Genomic DNA, 17,365 nt, shown 5'->3' with positions numbered 1-17,365 from the left:
TGTTTCCCTATCTATTTGCCATGAAGTGATGGGACCAGATGCCATGATCTTAGTTTTCTGAATGTTGAGCTTTAAGCTTTAACTTTTTCACTCTCCTCTTTCACTTTCATCAAGAGGCTCTTTAGTTCTTCTCCACTTTCTTCCATAAGGATGATGTCATCTGCATATCTGAGGTTATTGATATTTCTCACAGCAATCTTGATTCCAGCTGGTGCTTCATCCAGCCCAATGTTTCTCATGATGTAATCTGCATATAAGTTAAATAAGCAGGGTGACAATATACAGCCTTGACGTACTCCTTTCCCGATTTGAAACCAGTCTGTTGTTCCATGTCCAGTTCTAATGGTTGCTTCCTGACCTGCATACAGGTTTCTCAACAGGCAGGTCAGGTGGTCTGGTATTCCCATCTCTTTCAGGATTTTCCACAGTTTATTGTTATCCACACAGTCAAAGGCTTTGGCATAGTCAATAAAGCAGAAATAGATGTTTTTCTGGAACTCTCTTGCTTTTTCGATGATCCAATGGATGTCGGCAATTTGATCTCTGGTTCCTCTGCCTTTTCTAAAACCAGCTTGAACATCTGGAAGTTGATGGTTCACATATTGCTGAAGCCTGGCTTGGAGAATTTTTAGCATTACTTTACTAGCGTGTGCTGCTGCTGCTGCTGCTGCTGCTGCTAAGTCACTTCAGTCGTGTCCGACTCTGTGTGACCCCATAGATGGCAGCCCACCACGCTCCGCTATCCCTGGGATTCTCCAGGCAAGAACACTGGAGTGGGTAGTGTGTGAGATGAATGCAATTGTGCGGTAATTTGAGCATTCTCTGGCATTGCCTTTCTTTGGGACCAGAATGAAAACTGACCTTTTCCAGTCCTGTGGCCACTGCTGAATTTTCCAAATTTGGTGGCATATTGAGTGCAGCACTTTCACAGCATCATCTTTTAAGATCTGAAATAGCTCAACTGGAATTCCATCACTTCCACTAGCATGGTTCATAGTGATGTTTTCTAAGGCCCACTTGACTTCACATTCCAGGATGTCTGGCTCTAGGTGAATGATCACACCATCGTGATTATCTGGGTGGTGAAGATCTTTTTTGTATAGTTCTTCTGTGTATTCTTGCCAACTCTTCTTAATATCTTCTGCTTCTGTTAGGTCCATACCATTTCTGTCCTTTATTGAGCCCATCTTTGCATGAAGTGTTCCCTTGGTATCTCTAATTTTCTTGAAGAGATCTCTAGTCTTTCCCATTCTATTGTTTTCCTCTATTTCTTTGCACTGATCACTGAGGAAGGCTCTCTTATCTCTCGTTGCTATTCTTTGGAACTCTGCATTCAAATGGGTATATTTTTCCTTTTTTCCTTTGCTTTTTGCTTCTCTTCTTTTCACAGCTATTTGTAAGGCCTTCTCAGACAGCCATTTTGCCTTTTTGCATTTCTTTTTTGGGGGATGGTCTTGATTCCTGTCTCCTATACAATGTCATGAACCTCTGTCCATAGATCATCAGGCACTCTATCAGATCTAGTCCCTTCAATCTATTTCTCACTTCCATTGTATAATCATAAGGGATTTGATTTAGGTCATACCTGAATGGTTAGTGGTTTTCCCTACTTTCTTCAATTTCAGTCTGAATTTAGCAATAAGGAGTTCATGATCTGAGCCACAGTCAGCTCCTGATCTTGTTTATATTAATTGTATGGCACTTCCCCAACTTTGGCTACTATATATGCCTAGTGTATAGATAATTAGAATAGAGGTCTATAATCCCAATGCATTTGTCAACGATGAAGCAGAATTCTATAAAACTTTCATTTTTTTATCCATATTTTCTCCAAGTTTCATAAATATTATAAAAGATACAAAATATTGGCAGTAGAGATTAGTAAACCAATTCTTAGGGCACAGGTTCATTGGAAACAGTTTCTAGATCTTGAGGATAAAAGCACACAAAAAAATCTAATATACTTTTGAAAAATTCATTCCTTTCTCTATGAATACAGGAACAGTAATTTAGCACACACCATTTGTCAGGCATAAGGCAAAACGTAACGTAAAACTTGTCCTGGCTTACAAATCACTCACTGTCTAGTAGAGTAGGCAGCAAACTCTTTCTTAAATCCAGATAGTAAATATTTTGAGCATGAGATCATATAGTTCCTGGTGCAACTATTCAACCCTGCCATTTTGAAGCACAAAACACCATTAGACAATAAGTAAAGAGTGTGGATGTGTCCCAGTAAAACTTTATTTATTAAAAACAAAGGGGCCTTCCCTGGGGGCTTAGCGGTAAAAAATCCACCTGCCAATCCAGGAGATACCTTTTTGATCCCTGGGCCAGGAAGATCCCACATGCTCTGGAAAAACTGAGCCTGTGGACCACAACAAATGAACCTGTGCTCTAGAGTTCAGGAGCTGCAACCACTCTGCTGATGCACTGCAGCTTCTGAAGCCTGCACACCCTGGAGCCCATGCTCAGGAATAAGGAGAACCACTACGAACAGAAGCTCATATACTGCAACTGGAGAGTAGACTTTATTGGCCACAATTAGAGAAAAGAAAAGCCTGCCCAGAAAGGAAGACCCAGTACAGCCATAAATAAATAAATAAGTAAATTATCTCACATGCCAGCAAAGTATGCTCAAAATTTTCCGAGCCAGGCTTCAATAGTCCGTGAACCATGAAATTCCAAATGCTCAAGCTGGATTGAGAAAAGTTAGAGGAACCAGAGATTAAATTGCCAACATCCATTGGATCATTGAAAAAGCAAGAGAGTTTCAGAAAAACATCTACTTCTGCTTTATTGACTATGCCAAAGCCTTTGATTGTGTGGATCACAACAAACTGTGGAAAATTCTTAAAGAGATGGGAATACCTGACCACCTGACCTGCCTCCTAAGAATTCTGTATGCAGGTCAGGAAGCAACAGTTAGAACTGGACACGGAACAACAGACTGGTTCCAAATAGGGAAAAGAGTATGTCAAGGCTGCATATTGTCATCTTGCTTATTTAACTTATAGGCAGAGTACATCATGAGAATTGCTGGGCTGGATGAAGCACAAGCTGGAATCGAGATTGCTGGGAGAAATATCAACACCTCAGATATGCAGATGATACCACCCTTATGGCAGAAAGTGAAGAAGAACTAAAGAGCCTCTTGATAAAAGTGAAAGAAGAGAGCGAAAAAGCTGGCTTAAAATTCAACATTCAGAAAACTAAGATCATGGCATCTGGTCCCATCACTTCATGGCAAATAGATGGGGAAACAGTGACAGACTTTATTTTGGGGGGCTTCAAAATCACTGCAGATCGTAACTGCAGCCATGAAATTAAAAGACGCTTGTTCCTTAGAAGAACAGTTATGACCAACCTAGACAGCATATTAAAAAGGAGAAACATTACTTTGCCAACAAAGGTCTGTCTAGTCAAAGCTATGGTTTTTCCAGTAGTCATGTACGGATGTGAGAGTTGGACTATAAAGAAAGCTGAGTGCCGAAGAATTGATGCTTTTGAACTGTGGTGTTGGAGAAGACTTTTGAGAATCCCTTAGACTGCAAGGATATCTAACCAGTCCATCCTAAAGGAAATCAGTCCTGGATATTTATTGGAAGGACTGATGCTGAAGCTGAAGCTCCAATACTTTGGCCACCTGATACGAAAAACTGCCTCTTTGGAAAAGATCCTGATGCTGGGAAAGATTGAAGGCAGGAGGAGAAGTGGGTGACAGAGGATGAGATGGTTGGATGGCATCACTGACTCGATGGACGTGAGTTTGAGCAAGCTCCAGGAGTTGGTGAAGGACAGGGAAGTCCATGGGGCTGCAAAGAATTGGACATGACTGAGTGAGTGAACTGAACTGAACTATATATAAAAAAAAATACAGGAGGCTGCTGTTGAGCACAGGTTGTCAACCCGTGATCTAGTAAGAAAAAACAACAGTCAGGCACCTTTTGTTGTTGTTCAGTCGCTAAGTTATGTCTGACTCTTTGCGACTCCATGGACTGCAGCATGCCAGACTTCCCTGTCCTTCACTAGCTCCTGGAATTTGCTCAACCTCATGTCTATTGCGTTCGTGATGCCATCCAACCATCTCATCTTCTGTTGCCAACTTTGCCTATTGCCTTCAATATTCCCCGCAGCATCAGGGTCTTTTCACATGAGTTGGCTCTTTGCATCATGTGGCCAGAGTATTGGAGCTTCAGCTTCAGCATCAGTCCTTCCAATGAATATTCAGGACTGATTTCCTTTAGGATTGTTGGTTTGATCTTCTTGCTGCCCAAGGGACTCTCAAGAGTCTTCTCCAACACCACAGTTCAAAAGCATCAATTCTTTGGCATTCAGCCTTCTTTATGGTCCAACTCTCACATCTGTATATGACTACTGGAAAAACTGTAGCTTTGACTGTATGGACCTTTGTCGGCAAAGTAATGTCTCTGCTTTTTAATATGCTGCCTACGTGTGTCATAGTTTTTCTTCCAAGGAACAAGCGTCTTTTAATTACATGTCTACAGTCACCATCCACGGTGATAATCAAAACATCTGATTAACAAAAATGGGCAGACCAACTGAACAGATTTTTTTCAAAGACTTACAGATGGCCACAAGTACAAGCAAATGTGCTCAACATCATTAATCATTAGGGAAATGCAAATCAGAACCATAGTTCAATATTACCTTATGCCTCTTAGAATGGTTAGCATCAAAAAGACAAGAGAGAAGTGTTGGTGAGGATGCAAAGAAAAAGAAACTTTTGTACACCATTAGTGGGAATGTCAATTGGTGTGGGCAGTATGGAAAACAGTATGAAGGCTTCCTCACAAAATTAAAAATAGAACTACCACATGATCCAGCAATCCCACTTTTGGGTATAGAGCCAAAGGAAATGAAATCACCTGCTCAAAGAGATATCTACAGCCCCATGTTCATTTCAGCATTATTTAGAATAGCCAAGATAAAGAAACAAGCTAAGTGTCCATGGACAGACGAATGGATAAAGAAGATATGGTGTGTATATATGTGTACACATATACACTGATACATACATATATACACAATGGAATTTTATTCAGCCATGAGAAACAAGGAAATCCTGCCATTTGCAACAACATGGATGGATGGTGAGGACATTATGCTAAACAAAATACTTCGGAGAAAGACAAATTATAGTAAGATATCACTCATACATGAACTCTAAAAAAACCTAAACTCAGAAACAGAGTGGAGTGGTGGTTTATAGAGTTGGGGGTGGGAGAAAAGGAGAGATGTTGGTTGGTCAAACGGTACAAACTTCCAGTTATAAGATAAAGAAGTTCTGGGGATCTAATGCACAGCATGGTGATCATAGTTAACCATATTGTACTATATAGTTGAAAGTTGCTAAGACAGTAGATCTTAATGTTCTTACCACACTAAATAAACAGTAACTAGAAGTGTTTTGTAATATATATGTGTCTAGAAAGGGAAAAAGGGGAAGCAGTAACAGATTTTATTTTTTGGGGCTCCAAAATCACTGAGGATGGTGACTGTAGTCATGAAATTAAAAGAGGCTTGCTCATTGGAAGGAAAGTTATGACAAATCTAGACAGCATATTAAAAAACAGAGATACCACTTTGTTGACAAAGATCCATATAGTCAAAAGTATGGTTTTTCCAGTAATCATATACAGATGTGAGAGTTGGACCATAAAGAAGACTGAGCACCAAAGAATTGCTGCTTTCAAAATGTGGTGCTGGAGAAGACTCTTGAGAGTCCCTTGAACAGTGAGGAGATCAAACTAGTCAATCCTAAAGGAAATCAATCCTGAATATTCACTGGAAGGACTGATGCTGAAGCTGAAGCTCCAATACTTTGACCATCTGATGCGAAGAACCGACTCGTGAAAAGACACTGATGCTGGTGACTATTGAAGGCAAAATGAGAAGTGGGCAACAGAGGATGAGATGGAGGATGAGCATCACCAACTCAACAGACATGAAGTTGAGCAAACTCCAGGAGATAGTGAAGGACAGGGAAGACTGGTGTGCTGCAGTCCATAAGGTCACAAAGAGTCAGATAAGACTTAGCGACTGAACAACAACAACAACAAATTAAATTAACACACTGTACACCTTAAACTTACACAATGTTCTATTTCAGTTATATCTTAATAAAGATAGAGGAAATACACTACTTTAGAAAGATCAGTGCATTATTACTTCTGAAAAGTACTAACTTTTGCACATAATACTTTCTCCTATTGAGACTGATATTTTGTGGTGAAATAGTTCTCTTGCCTGGAAAATCCCATGGATGGAGGAACCTGGTAGGCTATAGTTCATGGGGTGGCAAAGATTTGGACATGACTGAGTGACTTCACTTTCACTTTCTTTTTGTTTTGATTACCGATTGAGCAATTTATATTTATAAAAGCATCTATTTTAGCTAATTATTTTTCAATTGAACAATACTAATTTAATTCTGCTCTTTTATTTAAAATGCTCGGCTCCTTCCTGTCCTCCAATAATTATTAGATTTATTAGTAGCCTAATCTTAGGTTACTTCTGGATTATGTTGTATATACTAATGAAAATGCTGAATCACTGTCATATCTGAGTATTTGTGCCTGTAATATATTATATATACTACATACATATTATATATACTATGTAGTATATTCCACCAGAGTCTATCCCGTTAGCAAAACAAGCAAAATCTTAATTATTAAGGTCTGAATCAAATATTTTCATTCTTGCTGTGGAAAATAAAATAAGACTTCAACTGGCTAAGAACTAAGGAAACTTGATTTAGTAAAATGGTGTATACATTCCTTTAAATGAACCCTTACCTTATACACGTCTTTCATCACTTCCAGAAGAGTTTTAACATTGTGGTTACTCTGAACAGTTTCAATCCAGCAAAATATTTGAGCAATGATGGCAGTTTTCAGCATCTGGACAAGTGAGTTGAGAGAAGATTCTTGCAAAGATGTCCAACACTGCTCTGAGGGGTGTAAAATCAGCCATGATAAATATACACCTCCAAAAAAATTCTCTCAGTTTTCTAAGTTCTTTAATGTAAGAAGTAGATCATATTTTCCATCTCTGATGGCATAACCCATAAATCATGAGATAACCTTTTTGAAGGATAACATCCTGGACAATATTTATTACTCACAGATGTGGAAAAAATTTTTGCTCCCCGATTAAGTATCTTTGGAATTAAAAGCTCAAATTCAGGTTTCTGAAAAAATGTGTTGATAGTTCATATTTATGCTTGATTACTTGATTGATTTCATGATTTTCAAACTGAAAATTCCATAGGGTATTTATAAGGTCTGAAAATATACACAGGTGAAAACACAGAATGCATATGCACACACACACACATATACACACAAGACACAAAATGTGATCAAGGACAATTTTAATCTGAAAAAAAAATTATCTGTTTTCAGACTTTATGAGCACCTATGATAGATGGATATATTTTTAAATTAGCTCAGTAACAATATTTTAGTACCACTGAGTTACAAACTGAATTTCTATACTTTTAAAAGAAAATTCTCTGAAAACAAACAAGTCAAACGTTAAAATGTATTTTCAAGTTAATGTAATTAAAATAGTATGACCCAGATGCATGAAAGGCAGACAATGTAGCAGACTTCACAAATGGAATCAAATATACCTGAGACATTGGTATATGATGAAAGAGGCATTGTGTGTTATTAGGGAATGAAACAGACCACTTAATAAATGTGTGACAAATGGAAACTGATCCAAAAAAATGAAGTGTAATCAAGATAAACTCCATATATTCAAAGATTTAAACATAAAAATGAAACAATGGGGGGATGGATATATTGGGAGATTGGATTGATATAAACACATTACTATATATAAAATAGATAACTGATAAGAACCTACTGTATAGCACAGGGAACTACTCAATACTCAGTAATGGCCTATATGGGAAAGGAATCTAAAAAAGAGTCGATTTTTATACATTACAACTGATTCACTTTGCTGCACAACAGAAACTAATACAACATTTTAAATCAACTATATTCCAATAAAATTAATTAAAAGAATGAAACAATAAATATTCTAATAGGAGCATGGGAAATCTTTAAATTTCATCATGAGATAAACTTTTTGAGAAAAGATCAGAAGCCATAAAAGAAAATGTTAATACAGTAGGCTGCATAAAAGTGTTTAAAAATAATTATGCATGGGAAAAATACCAAAATGTAAAAAAATTTCAGTAACCTAAAGAAAAAAAATTGCAACTCATATTATGGATAAAGAATTAATTGTTGGGACTTCCCTGGTGGCCCAGTAGTTAAGAATCCACCTGCCAATGCAGGGGATACAGATTTGATCTTTGGTCCGGGAAGATCCCAAATGCCAAGGAACAACTGAGCCTGAGAGACACAACTACTGAAACCCTCATGCCTAGAGCCCATACTCCACAACAAGAAGCCACCACAATGAGAAGTCCCTGCATTGCAACAAAGAGCAGCCCCCGCTTGCCTCAACTGGAGAAAGCCTGCACACAGCAACAAAGACTCAGTGCAGCCAAAAATAAATAAATCAAAAAAATTTTTAAAAAGAACTGTCTTAGTAGTTTAAAAAACTTCAAGTAGAAAAGAAAGATACTAACAACAAATGGAAAAATAGGTAAGAGGAGAGAACTGATGGTTTCTAGAATATGATATACAAATGTAACTGAATATAGGAAAACCAGCATAACTTCACTCACAATGAGACAATTTAAATTAAGATATTCTTAAAAATTCCCTGGAAGTCCAGTAGTTAGGACTTCACCTTCCCACTGCATGGGGCATGGGTTCCACAAGCAAGCCACGTGGCAGGGCCAAAAAAGAAAAAAAATAGATTCTTCTTTTCAGAGTGGTATAGATCAAAGTTTGGTTTACACTGTGGATAAATGTGTGGGCTGATGCTTTCATATTAACTGATGAAGTATAAACTGGTACATCTTCTGTCAGAGCTGCCATGTTGCCCAATTCCAAGGGTGATAATGTGAATGGTGACCACCTAAGTTGGGCAACATGGTGGCCCTGACTTCTGTGGAGGCTCATTTGCCAAAATCTCTCAAGATTTAAAATGCACATATAATCTGATTCAGTAATTTTGCTTTCTGAAAATTTCCCTCCTTGTGTATATATATATTTATATATATATTTATTTATATAAATATATTCATATATTTATATAAAATATATATTACATTATTATATTATATATTAAATATATATAATTATAATATAAGCAGGGAAATTCCAGAAAGCAAAATTATTGCATCTATATATATATACAAAGAAATGTATGTTAGAACTGTTATAAGAGCAAAAATTTAGAAACAACTATTCATGTACATGAATAGAATACTATTCAGCCATTAAATTGGAATAAAGCATTCATATAAGTCAGGTAATACAATGATTTCCATAATACAGTGCTTTGTGGAAAAAAGCAAGTTGCTGAAGAATGTATGCTACCATTTGAAAAAAAAGAATACATTTCTATATGTTTTTATAGAGTATCTTTCAAAGGTTATGTAAGAAACTCTACTCTGTAATTGTTTTGTGGGAGGGAAATTAGGTGGCTATTTCACCGTATATATCATCTTTGTATCTGTTAAGCTTTGGACCTTGAACATTAGCTCAAAGTCAAAAAAGGATATCCCAAAGCACTGAATAAAATAAAAAATAAGAACACAAAGATAAACATTTTTCCCCTCGTGTCTGATCAAATAACCTAAAGTTTTAAAACACCATAAACAAAAAATTTTTAAGTATGGTTTTATCTTGACTGGATTCTCTATGGTTGTGAAATTCTGAGGTCGAGTCCATGACCAAGTCTAGGAATTACACGTTTTGTAATAATAAGAGTAATGATTATCTACTCAATCGTGTCCGACTCTTTGAGACCCCGTGGACTGTAGCCCGCCAGGCTCCTCTGCCCATGGGATTTTCGAGGCAAGAGTACCGCAATGGGTTGCCATTTCCTTCTCCAGGGGATCTTCTCGACTCAGGATTTGAACCCATGTCTCTTGTGTCTCCTGCATTGCAGGAGGATTCACTGAGCCACAAAGGAAGCCCAATATAATAGTTTCGAAATCAAGCAGGATCCTGTGGGGCCCTCCTTAGTACAAGGGCCTTCCTGTGTCTCCTTTCTGTGTCTTCCCTGCTTCTTGTTTGCAGGGAAAAGGCTTCAGCCTCCTAGACCTTCCCTGAATTTCAAAGGGCAGATTCAAACTGTTACTCATTAGGAAAGTGAGGGAATGCAGAAACGAAGGAAAAGCAGTCAAGAAACAATAGTGGAGGGATGGGGCAGCGTCCTGGTTCCTCCTCAAAGGATATATAAGACAGTTTGACATATATCTCTGAGTTCTACAGGAACTAAGACTCTCACTCAGGTGGAGGATGGTAACTTCAGGCTGAGCACAAGCACTTGAACCCCAGACTGTTTACAACCAGAAGGCTGAAGATTGAGATTCCTGGAGCACCACCCTGTTACCTCACCACCAACCAATCAGAAGAATGTCACACACTCAGCAGCCCTCCCTGAAAATTTTTCTTTAAAAACTCTTTCCTGGAACCCATCAGGGGGTTTAGGTCTTTTGAGCACAAACTGCCCATTCTCCTTGCTTGGCACTTGAAATAGACCTATCTCTGCCCCAAACCCCAGTGCTTCTGTTTGTTTGGCCTCAATGCGTATCAGGCACACAAACTTGAATTTGACAATAGCTTTAGGTTAATCTTTTCAATGATACACATACCACATACTCAAACATTTGTATAGTATTTTCAAATCTATCTAAAATTTGTTACAAATTCTATTTCAGACAGTATTCTACTGAAAATACAGATAAAGTGACATAAAAGTAATCAAACTTACTCAGGACTTTTGAAGATTGATCGGTCATTTTATGAATAGCCTCTGCAAATGGAACCACCAGAGTTATCCAGTTCCTGGCATCAAGCATGACAGGACACTCTGGGAGCAGAAGGAAGACTGATAAAGCTTCTTGGTGTGGAGAATGACATGGAAGAGCCCCAAGCAGATTATCCTTGAGACATGTGGTTATCTGTGGTTGCAAAACAATCAGGGAAAGGCCCAGGATATATTAGACACAGTATCATAAGAAACAAGATATAAGAAGAGAGGTTTCACATCTACTATGCTCCTGGAATAATAATTTAGTTTTCCTAAAACCTACTATTCAAACTCCATCACTCTTTGATATCCCTGCTGCTGCTGCTAAGTCGCTTCAGTTGTGTCCGACCCTGTGCAACCCCATAGACGGGGGCCCACCAGGCTCCCCTGTCCCTGGGATTCTCCTGGCAAGAACACTAGAGTGGGTTGCCATTTCCTTCTCCAATGCATGACAGTGAAAAGTGAAAATGAAGTCGCTCAGTCGTGTCCAACTCTTAGCGACCCCATGGACTGCAGCCTACCAGGCTCCTCTGTCCATGGGATTTTCCAGGCAAGAATACTGGAGTGGGTTGTCATTGCCTTCTCCTCTTGATATCCCAAATTCCCCTAAAGTAGTAAATGAGAACCATCCTCCCTATTTTATGTTGGAGTCAATTAAAGAAATAAAAGTGAAATCACATGCCTGGACCTACTGAACAAACTGTGAAGATTGCTCAATTAGAAGGGATCCATACCTAAATCTATCTGACCGAAAATATACCATAGCAGAGAAAATGGCATATGTTCACCTCACCAATCCTGTTTCATCTTCCTTCAGGGCTCACAGGAAGATGGCATTGCCCGGCCTCCCTGCAGTTATGTGGAGCCATGTGACCAGGTTCCAACTAATGGAATGTGAGGGAAGGTGATATATGATACTTCCAGGCTTGACCTCTAAAGCCTTTCTGTGACCTTTCATACCCTTTTTCCTCATCTGCCAATCAACATGAAAGATCTACCAGAGAATTTTATGGCCCTAGGGCCTAGAATGCCACAGAGAAGGAGCCTGAGTCACCCCTGAATGAGCCTGGGCAGAGGGGGGGGAGAGTAACAGAATCTGCCATGCCCAAGTATGCCACTCTGACATGACAATTATTTTAAGCTGAAGGCAAGTGAGAAAAAGTGGACACAGAATGAGCTCTGTGGCCTCCCTCATCTTCCTAAAAACAGAACATAAATTCCCCTCATCAAGGTGTCCTCCTGTCCACAACTTCCTGTATCAGGAAGGGCATAACAGTCTCACTAGCAAAGCTGAGCTGGCCCTGACAAAGACGCCACACAGCAAACCTTACTACCTAGCCCTTATCTACCATTACTTTCTTCATATATCTGCCTTCCCACCATTTGCCATCCAAGAAGCTCTAAGTTCTTTTTCTTTGGCTTTTCACTACTCTACAAAATTATTGTTCTTCATTTGCTAAGTTGCTATAGAAGCCCCAATTCTAACCACTCCTTAAAGTTACTCATCACTGAGTATTTCCAAGTATATGCAGGATGCACATTGTTAATAAACTTGCTTTTCTCTTTTTTGCCTGTCTTTTCTCAGTGTAATTTGCAAGGTCCCAGCCAATGAAACTAAAATAAGGAGAGAAAAAATATTTTTTTCCTTCCCTACAGGTGCCTCCTACCTCAACACTCTTTGGACTTTGGTGTGAGAAAAAAATCTTTACTGTGTGAATAAGCCATTGAGATTTCGAAGTTGTTTGGAGGAGCTTATGTTTGGAAGAGGTAATCAAGACGATGTTGCCCCTTGAACTGGACCTGGGCAATCAAAGCTTCCTCACCCACTCCCACGTGTTTGGAATGTATGCTCTGCCCACTGTTCCCACAGTGGGTGTGTTCCAAAGACCCTGCCTTCAGAGAGAAAGGTATTCTGAGACCATCTGGATGGTATATGTGACTGAACCCAGCAGTTAATGCCTCTTATGAACTTGAAGATTCCAGCGGTTGGGTGTAGAGACCTACTCATCTTGGTGTCACCCAAGACAAACCTTGTAAGTTCCCTGGCTTATTAAACCTGCCACCTTCCAATCTGGAGTGGCTGCCTCTTGCTTCAGTCTTTCCTGGTCCTCTGATCACAGGAGCCAGTTTCTGAACCAATAGTTTATTTATTCTAACAGATCTTAGATACTCTTTAACTATAAATGTCTGCCTCTACATGTCATAAGGATTAAGTAAGATGATACATGATACAATAAACTGTGAAGTACTGTATAGTATTGTTATTATTACATTAATGTTCTTGCAATTTGTTTTTTCATATGTTCAGAAAAACATGACTTCTGTTGAATGCTATTAGGTATACATGGGAAAAGTGTACAAAGTCAAATAACATCAAAATAGGGTCAAAAAAGCTAGATTTCTTTTGGCGTATAACATCATAGAGTCTTTGATTTACTTGTGTGCATCATGACACCATAACAGTATGCAGTGTTCCCAAAGTTGCTTCACTAAGAGCCCCTTTTCATAGAGTGTTCTGCAAAACTAATGTTTCTTAGTACTTATATTGGGAATAGCACACCAAGTAATCTCCCACATCACCCAAATATTTAATTTAAAAACATACTTGATCACATTTACTATTCTTACGTTTTCACTTTGAAAATGAAAATAGTTTCTACCACATAGTAAGAAACACTCTCCTCCTTTTCCCTTCAAAATGTAGAGACCCACAACAGTATAAAGATTATTTTAAACTGAAGACGTCAGAGATACAGCTAACAGAAGAATGAACGGAAAGAGGCTTTCAGAGCTTTCCTCATCTGACTAAAGGCAGAGGCTTCAAGAATGAAGCAGCCATAAATCTCCTCCTGACTGGGCAGGCAAGTGAGCTACACTGCCAGGGAAAAGACCCTGCACTTGTGCTTGGATGAGAAACTGCATAAACAACATTATTGCAAGCTATCCTGTCTTCCATGTATCCCCCTAAAAGCCCCTCTGTTTCCCTCAAAAGTTTGTTTGCTTTCTCACAGAAGCCCTTTCTCCCCTTTCCCTAAAATTGGTTGTATAAACCCTTATTCCTAGCTGTTCTGTACAAGAGCAAAACTTTTCTTTTCTGTCAGTCCCTCTATTGTTAATTGGTAGGTCCCCAACCATATGAATTCCATAATGCTCTTTTCATAAGTTGTATTTCTTAAACATTGTTTTTCTCATATTGAAAATAAAAATACTGTATCTACTGTACATTTAAGCATTCAGTACCAAAGGTGCTTTGTTACAGCTATGGTTTTTCCAGTAGTCATGTGTGGATGTGAGAGTTGGACTATAAAGAAAGCTGAGTGCTGAAGAATTGATGCTTTTGAACTGTGGTGTTGGAGAAGACTCTTGAGAGTCACTTGGACTGCAAGGAGATCCAATCAGTCCATCCTAAAGGAAATCAGTTCTCAATATTCATTGGAAGGACTGATGCTGAAGCTGAAACTCCAATACTTTGGCCACCTGATGCAAAGAACTGACTCATTGGAAAAGACCCTTATGCTGGGAAAAATTGAAGGTGGGAGGAGGAGACAACAGAGGATGAGATGGTTAGATGGCATCACTGACTCAATGGACATGAGTTTGAGTAAACTCCAGGAGTGATGATGGACAGGGAGGTCTGATGTGCTGCAGTCCATGGGGTTGCAAAGAGTCAGACATGACTGAGCGACTGAACTGAACTGAAGAAAATACTGGAGTGGGTTGCCATTTCCTCCTCCAGGGGATCTCCCTGATCTCCCTAGGGATTGAACTGGCATCTCTTGTGTCTCCTGCATTGGCAGGTGGATTCTTTACCACTAGTGCCACCCGGGAAGCCCTAGAAAATAAAATGCCAGCACCTAAATCAGTAGTATTTCTCCTTGTGGCTCAGATGGTAAAGAACCTGCCTGCCATGTGGAAGACCTGGGTTTGATCCCTGGATTGGGAAGGTCCCCTGGAGAAGGAAATGGCAACATATTCCAGTATTAGTGCCTGGAGAATTCCATGGACAGAGGAGCCTGGTGGGCTACAGCCCATGGGGTCTCAAAGAGTCGAACACAACTGAGCGACTAACACACACACACAATACAGTAACTGCATAATAAACACTAGCCCCTCCTCTATAACACTTCTATCTCACTCAACTCCTACGAAAATTAACTGTAATCATATTGGTTCCTGTAAAGAAATTCTATTGCTCTATTTCTAAAGTGAATATTGGTTATTACCGTCGAAGAAATCCATTCTTTTTCTGTTAACTTCTTGAAGGTATCTCTTGCCATTTCTAAGTCCACATCAATGGACATCATTTCTCCAGATTCTCTTTGGATGCAAGATATGCAAAAATAAATAAACAGATTAAAAGTATATTTCTAACTTCATATATCATTATGTGTAATTTTATTTTTCCTACATATTAGATATAATCTTTTTTACTTAAAGTTTGCATTCTTTTGAAATCATTGATTTACTTGGCACCAAAAATTTTTTTATAAAATTTATGTTTTCCTAAAAGAAAATAGGTAACAATTTATTATCTCAAGTTTGGACAGTTAACAATAGCAAAAGTTTACATGCTGTGTCTGAGAACTGAAATCATTTACCCTTACACTCAGCCTGCACACTGGGAATTGAAACTCCCTAACCCCACCTATCTTACCATCTGTATTTACATTACTTTGGGATTCCACTGTTTCATTAGCATGACTTTACTATTCCAAGACACTCCTGCCCAGGCAAATGGCTTGACTGTCCACTTTAGGAACTTCCTGAAAAGACCCATTAACTCCTCTATGGAACACAATCAACAGTTTACGCCCTAAAATTCTTTGCATCTCTTGTCTCAAAATCCTTGCCTTGATGTTTCCATCTGTCCTGGATTGTGGTACCTTCCCTCAATCCTCATCAAATCTCCAACCCTCCCCTCCCACATCAAAAAGACCTGAGTTATTTCAAACTGCTAATTTTTAAAAATCCAAACCTGGCCATGCCCCTCAGAAATACTACCAAGGCTTTGTCTAGGTGTGGCATTTCCCTGTGTTGTGTTGATAATATTTGAGGAGCCTGCATTCTATATAACAATTTGTCTTTATAGTGTATTATTTTAAAATGTTTCATGTTTACTGGATTAACCAATCAATTGTAATACTAGGGCTAAAACATTAATGCAAGTACTAAAACAAAGTACTGTAAATTTCCCTTTAAAATAAATCTTCCTTTGCAAGCTTTGGCCTCTTAAGATCAAGCCTTGAGGTTTCTCACTCCTGGGAAGGGAGCACGGAAATTTTAGAAAGATAATATTCTTAGTGTAGAAAAGATTATTCTCTATATAGTGAGAACTAGCTTAAGGCTACAGTGGGGAAGAAAGAGAATGAGTTGCAAGGTAGAATCCCCTCCTTTGCTGCCTGGAAGGACGGAAAGAAGAGGAAGGCAAATGGGAGAGAAAGCGAGCAGAGAGAAGCTCTTAATTTCTCATCTCCTGCCTTTGGCTAAATATGTGGAGACAAACAGGGATGCCTTGTGGGACTCTCAAATGATAACTGCCTCATGAGCTGTGGAGGTTAGAAGAGGGGGTGAAGGAAGCCATGACATTCAGCTTCCCTGGGCTTCTCTGGTTCCCAGGTGAAGCCTCTGGATCCAGCAGTTCCTCCAGTCTCCCTGAGGAGTGGCTGAGAATGCAGCTGGGTTAAGAACCAAAGCTGAGAAATACTTGCAATAGGGATTAAGTGAATACAGAGTTCCGCCTAGTGGCAGTTGTGTACAGGTATCTTCTGAACCTGTGAGCCAATCTGAGGCCAAGTCAACAAGGGAGGGACAGGACATGACCTAGCAAAGGAGGACTGGGAGGAGTTTCCACCAGCTGCAAGCAGACCTGCAGGCATCAGCCTCCAGAGAGGACAGAGGGCAGCCTAATGTTAGTCGCTCAGTCATGTCTGACTCTGCGACCCCATGGACTATAGCCTTCCAGGCTCCTCCATCCATGGAATGTTCCAGGCAAGAATACTGGAGCGGGTTGCCATTTCCTTCTCCAGGGGATCTTCCCAACCCAGGAATCAAACCTGGGTCTCCCACATTGCAGGCAGACTTTTTACTGTCTGAGCCACCAGGTAACCCCGAGGGCAGCCTAAGGGCCCCTTTATGCTGCTACCGACCCCACTCCCTTGGTGTTGCTAAATTAATTATACAAGTAGGCCACCACACTGCAGTGGATCTCAGGCCACGGTGTCCTATAAAAGCAACCCAGAATCTAAGCCTGTAAATTCCTCAAAGTTATGAAATCAAAGCCTAAGGACAACCAATCAAAAAACAAACAAACAAAGCCAACTAGGCTTTAAGCTATAGCTAATCAAATACTTCCCTTTCTTTCTTCCTGTGCCTTCTCTGTATGTCTCTCCCTGAGCTCTTGCCACTGGAGCTGTCAACCAATTCCAAATTG

General features: G+C 39.4%; 1 protein-coding gene and 1 long non-coding RNA gene across 10 annotated transcripts in view; one reads left to right on the top strand and one right to left on the bottom strand.

Annotated features, from left to right (window-relative positions):
- HERC6 (HECT and RLD domain containing E3 ubiquitin protein ligase family member 6) overlaps positions 1–17,365 on the bottom strand; it is a 138,230-nt gene that overhangs the window by 19,303 nt on the left and 101,562 nt on the right. For all 9 annotated transcript variants that reach the window (XM_081593931.1, XM_081593940.1, XM_081593960.1 and 6 more), the window contains 3 exons: positions 15,159–15,252; positions 10,897–11,086; positions 6,822–6,976 (listed from right to left, as the gene is read on the bottom strand). In XM_081593931.1, coding sequence (XP_081450057.1) covers positions 6,822–6,976; positions 10,897–11,086; positions 15,159–15,252 — 439 coding nt within the window. The remainder of the gene's footprint in view (positions 1–6,821; positions 6,977–10,896; positions 11,087–15,158; positions 15,253–17,365) is intronic.
- Positions 3,018–16,153, top strand: LOC145546677 (uncharacterized). Its single transcript, XR_014083144.1, has 4 exons — positions 3,018–3,839; positions 11,753–11,839; positions 12,592–12,968; positions 13,640–16,153. It is a non-coding gene; the product is annotated as an uncharacterized LOC145546677 (long non-coding RNA).

This window comes from Giraffa tippelskirchi, chromosome 1, assembly GCF_054371585.1.
Source record: "Giraffa tippelskirchi isolate mGirTip1 chromosome 1, T2T-mGirTip1v1.2.pri, whole genome shotgun sequence".
Taxonomy (NCBI): domain Eukaryota; kingdom Metazoa; phylum Chordata; class Mammalia; order Artiodactyla; family Giraffidae; genus Giraffa; species Giraffa tippelskirchi.
This window is presented reverse-complemented; position numbering and strand designations above follow the sequence as displayed.